The following is a 12,935-nucleotide window of genomic DNA, read 5'->3' on the forward strand; positions in this document are numbered from 1 at the left end:
CTACAGTCTACTGTTGATTACACAGTTGCAAAGGCTATTATGACAATAATACACGTATGTTTCGCTGCGTGCGTGCATGCGTGCGTGCGTTAGTTACAATGATGCTACAGCTGAGCGGTTGTAGGCGCGCGTGAATGGATGCAGAATGTCCACATTGGGATATTTCCCAGTCTGCTCCGCGCAAGCTGCAGTATCCGAGATGGGTGGGGTCACCCACGGTAAGCGCTGTGATAGGATGAAATTATCCATTCTATCAAGCCCGCTTGAAATTAAATCATAATTATTTTATGAAATTGGTGAAATACACAGCGTACATAATTATTTTAGCATCCATACAGTATGAGGATGATAGCAAGATAGTTGTCAGAGCTGAAGTGGTTTATAAACATACCACATGCTGCAAAACCCCAAAGCTGCTCTATGTGGCACAGAGGCGTAGCCACGGGTAGGTGTGCCTACCCAATGTGTTCTAAGGCCTACCCAAAAACGAATATATCTCCGAAAAATTATGAACTGGGTGCACATCGCAAAGTAAATAAGTTTTAAAAAAAACTGAAAAGATGCATATCCATATTTTTCTAGGCCTACCCAAAAATATTATTCTGGCTACGCTCCTGAGTTTGGTCTCAACTGTTACAACCTCTGTTGTGAAACACTCAAGTCTTATAAGGATGAGTAAAAAGCTTTAATGTAAGAGTGTGAGATCAGGGTATATTCGGAAGGCATTTCAGTAGTTTAGCAATTTTACAGAAACAGGAGCAAAACAGCTTTAAACTAGAACAACATTTTTTTAATACTGGGTGACCAAACACACAATGTAGAAAAAGTCAAGAAACAGGGTTCTGGAATTTGATCGAGTGCAAAGATTTTTTGCTTTTTCTTCATTTCTTGGTAAGACACAATATAGCCCTGCCCTGAAGTGATGTAATGTCTATTCTGTATATCCCAGCATTACATGATTCCTACTGTACATTGAGGGGATTAGTATGAGTAACCAGATTAAGATTCATGCATGTGGCACTTTCCTAGTCAGAGTTAGCAGGGGGTGCACTTCATGGCAAGACACAATACAGCCCTGCCCTGAAATGCAGCCCCTGCTAACCTGTGAGAACATTTACTTTGATGTTGATACATAGAGGTTTTAGTACTTGTCTTTTGTAGGCTATAGGCATGTGAACCTTTGGTCCGTTTTCAGGACAACTGATATTCTGAATCAGAAGGCTGTTGTTTTCGATCTGTCTGAGTAGCCTACCCTACCAGGCATTAAAAGTGCATGCCTTTGAACCTATAAATTGAGGGAGTCAGGTGGCTGAGCGGTGAGGGAATCGGGCTAGTAATCAGAAGGTTGCTAGTTCGATTCCCGGCTATGCCAACCAAATGACGTTGTGTCCTTGGGGCACTTCACCCTACCTGCCTCGGGGGAATGTCCCTGTACTTACTGTAAGTCGCTCTGGTTAAGAGCGTCTGCTAAATGTAAATGTAAATGTAAATAAATGCAGCACTTAGGCAAATTATGCCTACACCGTGCAAAGGAACCTTCCAACCTTCCAGCTTTCACACGGTGCCGTCTGCACTGCAAAAATTGAAGGACTAGTTAGGGTGGGAAAACAATAATAATAAATATAAACTAGAGAGAATATATAGGTTGTGCACACCCAAAAACATTAAATCGTTAACTCATCCATGATATTGCCTGAGTGACACTGAAACACAGAAAAGGCATGATATTTAAGATCAAAGGTTACCCAATACATCAGCCATTACCATCGGCGATTCTAGGTTTTTAAACTCCCTAACCCTAACCCACGCACAGACATGGATTTGACGGCAAAGAACCACCGCATTCCCCTGAGCGACGGGAACCTAATTCCCCTGTTGGGATTGGGAACATACGGAGATCCTAGGACGGTAAGAGACCACAGCTGTAATTCCCTGCCCAGGATTCAATCACGTTGTTCGGTAACAGGTTTGAGCACGTTCGGGTGTTTTGAGAAAAATTGCTGTAACTGAATAAACATGTATTGATCGATTGGACATGGAACATTGAACACAATGTTCCTACAGCTGTATTTTTATTATGTTCAGTGAGGCTCACCTGTGTGGCCTGGCCTTGTTTCCCGACAGACACCCAGAGGGACTGCATTGGAGTGCGTAAAACATGCCATTGATGTAGGATACAGACATTTTGACGGCGCATTGGTGTATTTTAACGAGCACGAAGTAGGTCAAGCCATACGAGAGAAAATTGCAGATGGAACCGTCAAAAGAGAAGACATTTTTTATTGCGGAAAGGTGAAGTCCAGTCCGTGTTTGGTGTTTCATGATGTTCAATTCAACCTATCGTTGAAAATAATTGTACTTGTTTAATGTTAACTTTCACTCAGCTTTGGAACACTTTTCATCCCCGGGAGCTGGTGAGGCCCGCGCTCGAGAGGACGCTGAAGACCTTACAACTAGACTATGTGGATCTTTACATCATTGAGCTTCCAACTGCCTTTAAGGTTAGCTTCAGATCACTTTACATTTGTTATAATGGAAACGGTTTCAAACACAAGTTGTAGCCAGCATGATGAACCCAATGAAACCACAAAACAGAATTGTCCATCGTTTGTGAAACGTGTTTTCTTTAGCCTGGCGATGAGTTCTATCCCAAAGATGAGAATGGGAAGTACATTTACCATGAGACAGACCTCTGTGCAACATGGGAGGTGAGTTTTGTTTCCTCTTTAGTGTTGGAGAGCAAAGAGCAGCTGTGCGTTTACAACTGAGTCAGAGCTGTGTGTGTTAGTGTGTGTGTATTAGTGTGTTTGTATTAGTGTGTGTTAGTGTGTGGTGTGTGTGTGTAGACAATACCAAGATAAGTCCCTCCCTGCACAGATGTAGGTACCAGTGCAACCTTTGTGATAGCAGTAATCAACTTTGTGTTCAAAGTCCTCTGAAATGCTAAGAGTTTGTTTTATGTTTCTGTCTTAGGAGTTTAGGTCTATCTCACCTTAGTAAATCAGATCTATCTCTGAAGGGACGTAAATTTTAAAGATGTCTGATCTATAACTAGGCTTTAGAAGCTTGCAAAGACGCGGGGCTCTGCAAATCACTGGGAGTGTCTAACTTCAACCGCAGACAACTGGAGCTGCTTCTGAACAAACCGGGCCTTAAGCACAAGCCTGTGTCCAATCAGGTACCATCCCTCTTAATGACCTTTGTCTCTGTTCCTGAGAAACTCTATACGTGTCCACTTCCAATGGCAGCTTAGACTTGTTATTAACCTATTCTCCTAACCAGTGTGTTGTATGCACGTTTATGTATGTTTTCTGTACAGGTTGAATGTCATCCGTATTTCACACAGCCAAAGTTACTAGAGTTTTGCCGTCAAAATGACATAGTGATTGTGGGCTACAGCCCAATAGGAACCTCCCGAGACGCCTCCTGGTAAGGAATAGAAAAACTCACTATTCTCATTTTCTTTATGACTAACTTCACATGTCTGGCAGCATGTCCAAATGCGGTCTACACGGGGTCTTAACAAACACAGAAACCAAAAAACAAACACGATCAGGAACTCTGGAAATGCTTCATGTACGTAGCATGATCAGCTCTACTGCACCATTATGCACAATCATGTTGACTTATGTAGTTGGGATCTCATTCTGATCCAAAATAGGCAACATTCCATTCCATTTTCTGTCCTGTTTAATTACACACATAATACATGTCCAGGTGACCAGAAAGCTAACTGACAGACAGTGTTTTCTTTTATATATATATATATAAGTCCAGGGAGGGACTTAAATAGATATATTTGGCATTATTCATGCTTTACTGGACAGAATTAAGTGAAGTGTGATTGAAAGGGCAGGGGGAGAGAGGGGAAGACATGCAGCAAGGGGCCCAGGGGGAGAGAGGGGAAGACATGCAGCAAGGGGCCCAGGGGGAGAGAGGGGAAGACATGCAGCAAGGGGCCCAGGGGGAGAGAGGGGAAGACATGCAGCAAGGGGCCCAGGCCAGATTCAGGCCCAGGCGGCCGCAGTGGGACCTCTGCCTACACAGTACACACACACACACTAATCCGGTTAGCTACCGGGGGCGCCCCTAGGCAGAGCGTTCAGTAATAAGAGTCTTGCCTGCGACCCAGGGTGAACCTGAAATGCCCTCCCCTCCTGGAGGACGAGCTCCTGGTCTCCATCGGGAGGAAGTACGCCACGAGCAGCGCCCAGGTGGCTCTGCGCTTCAACGTCCAGAGAGGAGTGGTGGTCATCCCCAAGAGCTTCAGCCCACAGAGGATCACCAGCAACTTCCAGGTTGATTTGAATGGCTTCAATCTTTCTTGTCCACAAATGTGTCAAATATGCATGTGGCTTCACAGGATGGTTAAAACACATCACAGTAAATCACGAAACGTACGGTCATTAGAAACACATGCACGCGCAGTACAGGCGTCAAGAGCGGACACGGTTCCAGTGTGAATGGGGCTTCGCTTCGCACGCAGAAAACACTCGAGATGTTTCACTCTGAAACGTTTTTTTTCCTCAGCGTTCAGTTGATCGTAACCGTCCTTGAACTTCCTCGCAGATATTTGACTTTTCTCTGACTGAGGAGGAGATGACGGAAATAGAAGGGCTGAACAGGAACATTCGCTTCGTGGAGTTGCTTATGTGAGTCCTGCGCTCTGCAGCTCTGTTCATATCAGATACTGTTGATGTTAATATCATGTGATATGATGCATCATATGAAACGTCATAATGTACATTGTTTCTTTGTTTTGATTGATTAGATGTATTTCGGTCCACAGGTGGAGTGACCACCCTGAGTATCCATTCCATGATGACTACTGACATTTTAAAACACTCACAAAAAAACCTATTTACAGTTTCTAGATTCACAGACCAAACATTTCAATAAAATGGTTGCTCTTGTTTTTCCAAATTTCAATAGTGTCACCGAGTGTGAAATCTTTTGTTGTACATAGACCTTTTGGATCCCTTTTTGCAAACAATGTGCCAGTGGCATAACATCTCCACCAGGGGGCTCTGTTCCATACTGAATAGACATTGATCAGGCTTGACTCATGTTCGGTGGCTGTGATTGAAAGAAACATCACTCATGCTCTTTATCCTGTAGTGGGAAACAGTCTTAGCATAAGTGGTCTCTGTGCAGATACGTGCCTGATGCTGCAGGCACATGCAACAACCAAACAACAATTGTAGTAACAGAAATGGTTCAACATCAACCATTCTCAACGCAAGAGGCTGGTTGGCAAGCTACATCAATACATTTTGGAATGTGAATCGTGATTGAATGCTAAATTATTTATTGGGAGTAAAATCAGTGAGAGAAACTTTGCAAGGAAACTGAGGTGCCTGTGGTAACTAGTCGCGCCACAATTATGCGACTCCCAGTCCTCAGATAATTTGAGTCACATGCAGTGCTTATGTCTCTATGTGCTATTAAATGAATTTAAGGATGCTGGCATGCTACATGAGACACATGTTGTTTAATGATTTGTTCAAGTCAACCTGACCTTGTATGTCTTTTTATGTCTGAATCAAAGAGATAGTAAGGAGGCGTGTGTGTGTGTGTGTGTGTGTGTGTGTGTGTGTGTGTGTGTGGAGGGGTTCAAGGTTCAGAGATGTGAGGGTTATGCACCGTTGTGGTCTGACAGTACAAGATTAACCTGGGCCACCTGGGGCGCCAGCACAAAAACATTACAGTACATTTGTATTTATTTGTATTTTAGCATTCATAAAGTTACTAAGTTATTTGAAATACCATGTCTTGTAGCATTGCGTGGGACCAAAAGGCATTAATGATATCTGCAGATTGCATAAATCTAAATAAAAGCTGCATACAATATACAGATACACTCACACACAACCTGCCATTCTGAAATAGTTGTGATCAGACTTAATTGTTTATTGTTCCATCTTTATCGGTTATACCTTTATTGTTTTACAACTCACTTTTGTATCCTAACAGAAGAACAGGTTGTTTTGTCCAATTGCTGTTTACTCACAGAAGAGCATTGTTCCTGTGCCTGCGTCAGGCCTGGTTATCTGGCATACCCGGTGGGCCGACGCACTTGGGGCCGCTAAGATATGATATTTAATATATATATAAATCTGTATATATATATATTTTTTTTTATAAACTTAAAATTGGCCAACGATCGGCCAATAAAGCAGGGACAGCGGCCCATTGGTTCATTTTCCATACTGACACTTGGCTGGCCCAATCACATCTCTTAACAGGCTCCACCCCTCCCCGTCTGTTTCTTGTGTCAGATGCAGTGGCTCAGAGTCTGACTGATTGTGGTGGGCCGGTTTGAGCAAAAATCCCAGGGCCATTTTTTTGTCCCGGTCCAGCCCTGGCCTGCTTGATCAAACTTGTTGAGAAAGTTGGGATTCTGAGAAAGCATATTCATGGGAATCACTCACAGTGTCTGCTTCTGGGGGAAAGGTTAGTGGGATGTGAGGATTCCCATGAATATGCTTTCTCAGAATCCCAACTTTCTCAACAAGTTTGATCAAGCAGGCACAGGAACAATGCTCTTCTCTGAGTAAACAGCAAAAAGGCTCCCTTCATTACGTCGTTCAAATAAAAATCCAGTCACCATGTCAGATACAAACTCCTTTGTCAAAGTGTAATTGTTTATCCAATCTGTTATAGTTTATACAGTTCATCGTATTCCTTTTTTACCAGGGTTTTAGCCTCGACTGTGCAGATGTGTCATGTGTATCAAACTGGATCAATGAAAGTAGTAAAGACGGTTCCAGAAAGGAATTCTGAATGAGGACCCATCCCACTGTCTCTCTACCAATCCCACTGTCTCTCTACCAATCCACAGCTCCATCCCACTGTCTCTCTACCAATCCCACTGTCTCTCTACCAATCCCACTGTCTCTCTACCAATCCCACTGTCTCTCTACCAATCCCACTGTCTCTCTACCAATCCCACTGTCTCTCTACCAATCCCACTGTCTCTCTACCAATCCCACTGTCTCTCTACCAATCCCACTGTCTCTCTACCCATCCCACTGTCTCTCTACCCATCCCACTGTCTCTCTACCCATCCCACTGTCTCTCTACCAATCCCACTGTCTCTCTACCCATCCCACTGTCTCTCTACCAATCCCACTGTCTCTCTACCAATCCCACTGTCTCTCTACCAATCCCACTGTCTCTCTACCAATCCCACTGTCTCTCTACCAATCCCACTGTCTCTCTACCAATCCCACTGTCTCTCTACCAATCCCACTGTCTCTCTACCAATCCCACTGTCTCTCTACCCATCCCACTGTCTCTCTACCCATCCCACTGTCTCTCTACCCATCCCACTGTCTCTCTACCAATCCCACTGTCTCTCTACCCATCCCACTGTCTCTCTACCCATCCCACTGTCTCTCTACCAATCCCACTGTCTCTCTACCAATCCCACTGTCTCTCTACCAATCCCACTGTCTCTCTACCCATCCCACTGTCTCTCTACCCATCCCACTGTCTCTCTACCAATCCCACTGTCTCTCTACCCATCCCACTGTCTCTCTACCCATCCCACTGTCTCTCTACCAATCCCACTGTCTCTCTACCCATCCCACTGTCTCTCTACCAATCCCACTGTCTCTCTACCCATCCCACTGTCTCTCTACCCATCCCACTGTCTCTCTACCAATCCCACTGTCTCTCTACCCATCCCACTGTCTCTCTACCCATCCCACTGTCTCTCTACCAATCCCACTGTCTCTCTACCCATCCCACTGTCTCTCTACCAATCCCACTGTCTCTCTACCCATCCCACTGTCTCTCTACCCATCCCACTGTCTCTCTACCAATCCCACTGTCTCTCTACCCATCCCACTGTCTCTCTACCCATCCCACTGTCTCTCTACCCATCCCACTGTCTCTCTACCCATCCCACTGTCTCTCTACCAATCCCACTGTCTCTCTACCCATCCCACTGTCTCTCTACCCATCCCACTGTCTCTCTACCCATCCCACTGTCTCTCTACCCATCCCACTGTCTCTCTACCAATCCCACTGTCTCTCTACCCATCCCACTGTCTCTCTACCAATCCCACTGTCTCTCTACCAATCCCACTGTCTCTCTACCCATCCCACTGTCTCTCTACCAATCCCACTGTCTCTCTACCCATCCCACTGTCTCTCTACCCATCCCACTGTCTCTCTACCCATCCCACTGTCTCTCTACCCATCCCACTGTCTCTCTACCAATCCCACTGTCTCTCTACCCATCCCACTGTCTCTCTACCCATCCCACTGTCTCTCTACCCATCCCACTGTCTCTCTACCCATCCCACTGTCTCTCTACCCATCCCACTGTCTCTCTACCCATCCCACTGTCTCTCTACCCATCCCACTGTCTCTCTACCCATCCCACTGTCTCTCTACCCATCCCACTGTCTCTCTACCAATCCACAGCTCAGCTCCAAACTGTCTGTCGCTACAGGAGCCCTCAAAGCACATGCTTACCCCGCTAACGAACCTTGGGTTTGTTATGGTCCAGCCTCACTGATGATGGTGATTAGGAGAGACGAGAAAGGTTCTCCTCAGAAGACCAGCTGGGCTAACCTGTGGCCGTACAGTCAAGACCAGCAGGAAGCCTCAGAACAGGACAGGAGAAGACGGCTCGTCTCCTGTTTTTCTGTTTTCCCCCACTTAGTTGAAGTCACTGACTGTGAGAATTACTCTGGACAAGCTAACAGACCATTTCATAAGCACGGAATGTGTGTGCAATTAATGAGAGCTTTCCTGTCAGCGGCCAATCACTGAACTACGTGGCAGGGCTGTTTCGCCTGCCCAGTACGGCCGTAACAACGGTGCATGTTGGGGGGGAAATTAGTTACGAGTAAGACAAGACTGCTTGTGGTAAAATATTCACTATGTGCCTGCAGGTCTGTCCACCACAAGCTCGATCTTGAACAGGGGTGTCAATAACAAGGTAATTCCAAGTGCTTCACATAAAACCATTAAAAGCATCAAAACATAATGCAAAAGAAAACAAGATTTAAAAGCAATTAAGAACATTCAATAAGGTTAACTCCTCAAATGACAGCCAGCATTGATGCCAGTAAGTTGCTGCAACATTGTGTGCGAGCTGGAGAGTTAACTTACCCGGTTAGTTCACATAACCTTCTTTCTGGAATACCCCCCTTACCTGCTAGGTTACATAACACCAGGGTTATGTGACTCAGGTTTCCAAGGCAGCTGTTTACTGTACAGGTTGTAACAAGGGCACAATGTAAAGTCAGTTACAAGTACATTTGCATACTGAAGATCTGAAAGAAGAATGAAGTCAAGGGTCATAGAATTCAGTTTTCTTTTTTTATATATATTTGTGTACAAAGTAGATGACCCAATTCACATATTGACACAATTGACATATTTAGCAACAACTTTACAGGTTATTTAAAGCTATTCATCTGCAGTTTGATCAGTCTTTCCTAAGGTACAGAAGGGTTAGGATTACCCTTCAGTAGCAAGATAGCAACCACCTGCAACTCCACTCCAAGGCTTCTGCCATTTGCAAACCTCGAGGTTGCGCGAAGGCAGACTTGACTCCTTGATTAGACTAGCAACACATTTTGAGAGAGAGAAAAAACACAAAAAATAAAAAACGCCCTCACCCCAAAAGAACCTGCAAAGCAGAGAGGGCCAGAACACGTCTTCCAATAAAAGGCCTCTGGATTGTTAAGACTCACGACCTTCAAACAAATGCCCTGAACTGGGCCGCTCTGGTCCCCTGTGGTGGGAAAATGTTCTGAATGGGGAGCTGGGTCTGTGAGGAAGGGATCCGGTTGGAGAAAGAAAGACTCTTTTCCGGGGACTGAATTGAAGATGTGTTTGGGAGCAGGGGCTTCACTAAGCAGGAGTGATGTTTTAATTATAAGCAGTCACTGCAGACGGCTTAAAAACCTCCCCAACTGGAGGGATCCTGAAGCTCACAGACTGTGTGTGTGTGTAAGTGTGTATGTGTGTGTGTAAGTGTGTATGTGTGTGTGTATGCATGTGTGTGTTTACTGAAAAGGGATCTATAGGGATCAACACAATATTGACTGGAGCAGCCTCGCTCTCACTCCCATGGTTCACTATAGACAGAGACCCTGGGAGAATGTGTGTGTCGAAAGGTTACGCAATCCCCCCACCACACTGAGATGGCACAGACCTCCAGTGTGCTGCAGGGATTGTGTGTGTGCGTGTGCGTGTGTGTGTGTGTTTGTTGGGGTGTCTGAATGGGAGTGAGAAGGTGGGGGCTGGTTCTGTGGAGGGTGCTGTGCTATGCAAGACAGACGCAGTCTCTACAGGCTGAGTGTTGAGTTTCCACAGATACCCGCCCCTCTATGCACGCTATATAGTGAAACCTGAGCACCAAGAGGCCAATAGCTGGTTAAACACCCTAACCTGAGGGCTGTCTCTCTCTGCATCACCATGAAAGGTGAGTACCATTGGGAGGGTTGGACGGCTTGCTCTGCCAGGAAGGGAAACCATGAAAACAGTCAGCCCACCACTGCTGTTGCTTATTGTAATTCAAAGTTTGATAAAGTTTGATTTTACTGATATTTCATGGCAATGACGTGGTCCCTGATTCCTGTTTTGTCTCTGTGAAGGGTTGTTTTGAAAGCAGACATGGGAGTTTGTTAAACCAGTTTCTGTGTTGTGTGTGTTTTTGTGAAGATTAATCCCTCCAGCATTCTCATGCTGTGCACCATAACGTGTGGAAATGTGGCTTAGGACTTAAGTCTCTGGGCAATCTATCACCAGTCTGTGTCACCAGTCAACAGACCAGTCTTTCAGTGCTGTGCTGTCAGACTCTGTTCATATTAGATTAGGAATGTCTATCAGAGATGGATTGACATCCTTTGTAATGCCTCTTTGGCTTGTTTAATGTACGGATGAACATCTTGCGCCAGTTACCCTTGGGCAAGGGGTGATCTTTCAGAGATGGATGTTTGGGGTGTTGAAATGGGCTCCTGCACATCATGCCAGCAAATTATATTGAAGACAATCATTAATTTACCTGACCTGGACTGTTTTCACTCTGAACCTTGATTTGATGCAGAGCTTCTTCTGAGTGTCTGAGGAGAGGACGTAATGTCAAACAGGACCAGACCAATTGACTTTGTCTGTCAAAGGAAATACAAAGAAATCTGATTGTGGAATAATTTCTTGACACGTTTTGTTCCTAGCAGCCACCATGAGCACATTCACTTATGTGCTTGTGCTCGTGTGCTTGTGCTCATGTGCTTGTGCTTATCTGAAGGACTCAAAGGAGATTTTCAACCCAAATCAATACGTTTGACTGTCACCAGTTCTTAGAAATGTTGACTTATCTTATCTCAAATCGAGTCCATGTGAGATACTGTACATAATCTAATCATCAATGTACAATATCATACCAAAGCAGTTTACGGTATTTTATAATGACACAGTCTTGACGTAAGTGATATGTAATTTAATAACAACTCTTATGTGTTTCTTGATTTCTTTCCATTGACACTTCATCAGCCTGTTTTGATGTGTCAAATGCTTGAATCTTTTGCTTAGAAATGATTTAGCACAATCCTAGAACACTGCATAAACATGCATGGGCCTTCCTTCCAGAGTCTGCTGAGGAGGACTGCTACATAGTGGATCAGTAAAACACAAGAGGCTTCTGATAAAATAGTATATTCATCGATTTCAACGTGGTGTGTAAATTAGTGTTAAAAGAGTGACACCAATGTTTGACAGGATGTAATAGCTGAGTTAAACATTAAACTGCACTTTGAACTTGGATCTATAGTCTGTCTCTGTTGCCAGGGACTCCGCTGTCAGAGTGATGGAAAACTCCATCACTCTGGAATCTGTCAGGTGGAGCTGGTCTGGACAGACTAGTCTGTCGAGTCTGGAACACCGACCATGACTGACTGAGTCAGGATGACTCAGTCAGCCCCCCGCCCCCCCACCCCCTCCGCCCCCCCACACTCCCACCTTCCTCCCAATACAAACACCTATCCGTGAAACAGCTATTTCGGTCTTGGGCCTGTTACTAAAAATGCGTCTGATGGTCTCTGTTTGGAAGCGTCTCTGTTTGAAGCGACGTCTGTTCCCCTGGCCCAGGTGGGTCAACCTGCCCCTGCCCCAGAGGGTGTGACACCCCAGGTGGGTCAACCTGCCCCTGCCCCAGAGGGTGTGACACCCCAGGTGGGTCAACCTGCCCCTGCCCCAGAGGGTGTGACACCCCAGGTGGGGCAGCCATCAGGCCCCCTGGAACGAGGCTCTTGGTGGGCCGAAGGTTCCGGAACAAAACCGTCGCCGTGCCAACCAACGGCTCTGTGTGCTTTTGGATACTGTGGCTTTCTGACAAGTACCTTCAGAAACATGGGGATCTCTATTTTTGCCACTGGCCACAGTGGGGACTCAGGAGATCTGAAGAGCGAACAGTCGTCTAGGCTCACACACATGCTCACGCACACACACAAGTTTGTTTTACTATCCTAGCGAGGACCGACAATTCACTCCCATTCACAATGGTGTTATCCCTAACCCCTGAACTGAACTCTTAATACAATTCTGTCCCTAACTCTAATTTCAACCCTAACCCAACTCACAGATACACACATATATATACCCACACACACACACACATGCATAAACACAGTGGGAGCACATTCCGAAGGCTTCTGTCTGCAGGGAGGCCATCTCCCTGTGGGTTCAGACCTGAACTCAGTCAGTTAAACAGACATTTTTTGGTTCCTAAAGTGCAGCTAGGAATGTACTTGGTTTAGTGAGTCAATGTATGTGTGTGCATGAATGTTAGTACCGGTGTGTGCATATGCTTGTCGTTGTGTGTATGCCTGTGTGTGTGTGCGTGTTTGTGTGTTCTGGATCAGGCCTCTACTGCAGGTCATTAATTGGTTGGGATGGGTCGGTGGCGGGAGGGG

At 45.4% G+C, this 12,935-nt stretch overlaps 1 protein-coding gene across 1 annotated transcript; it reads left to right on the forward strand.

Moving 5' to 3' along the window:
* Nucleotides 1-1,811: 1,811 nt before the first annotated feature.
* LOC136941820 (aldo-keto reductase family 1 member D1-like) lies at nucleotides 1,812-4,929 on the forward strand. The gene is made up of 9 exons (XM_067234436.1): nucleotides 1,812-1,908; nucleotides 2,125-2,292; nucleotides 2,385-2,501; nucleotides 2,631-2,708; nucleotides 3,056-3,178; nucleotides 3,320-3,429; nucleotides 4,133-4,298; nucleotides 4,570-4,652; nucleotides 4,790-4,929. The coding sequence occupies exons 1-9, from the start codon at nucleotides 1,816-1,818 to the stop codon at nucleotides 4,830-4,832; spliced, it is 981 nt and encodes a 326-aa protein (XP_067090537.1). The 5' UTR covers nucleotides 1,812-1,815; the 3' UTR covers nucleotides 4,833-4,929.
* The last annotated feature ends 8,006 nt before the right edge of the window (nucleotides 4,930-12,935 follow it).

This window comes from Osmerus mordax, chromosome 4, assembly GCF_038355195.1.
Source record: "Osmerus mordax isolate fOsmMor3 chromosome 4, fOsmMor3.pri, whole genome shotgun sequence".
Lineage (NCBI taxonomy): Eukaryota > Metazoa > Chordata > Actinopteri > Osmeriformes > Osmeridae > Osmerus > Osmerus mordax.

What these genes read in the sequence shown, in the direction of transcription:
- LOC136941820 (XM_067234436.1), top strand. Translation starts at nt 1,816, where the DNA reads ATGGATTTGACGGCAAAGAACCACCGCATTCCCCTGAGCGACGGGAAC. An exon ending in AGCTTCCAACTGCCTTTAAG is followed by an intron (nt 2,502 to 2,630) that starts GTTAGCTTCAGA and finishes TGTTTTCTTTAG; the next exon opens with CCTGGCGATGAGTTCTATCC. An exon ending in GGATCACCAGCAACTTCCAG is followed by an intron (nt 4,299 to 4,569) that starts GTTGATTTGAAT and finishes ACTTCCTCGCAG; the next exon opens with ATATTTGACTTTTCTCTGAC.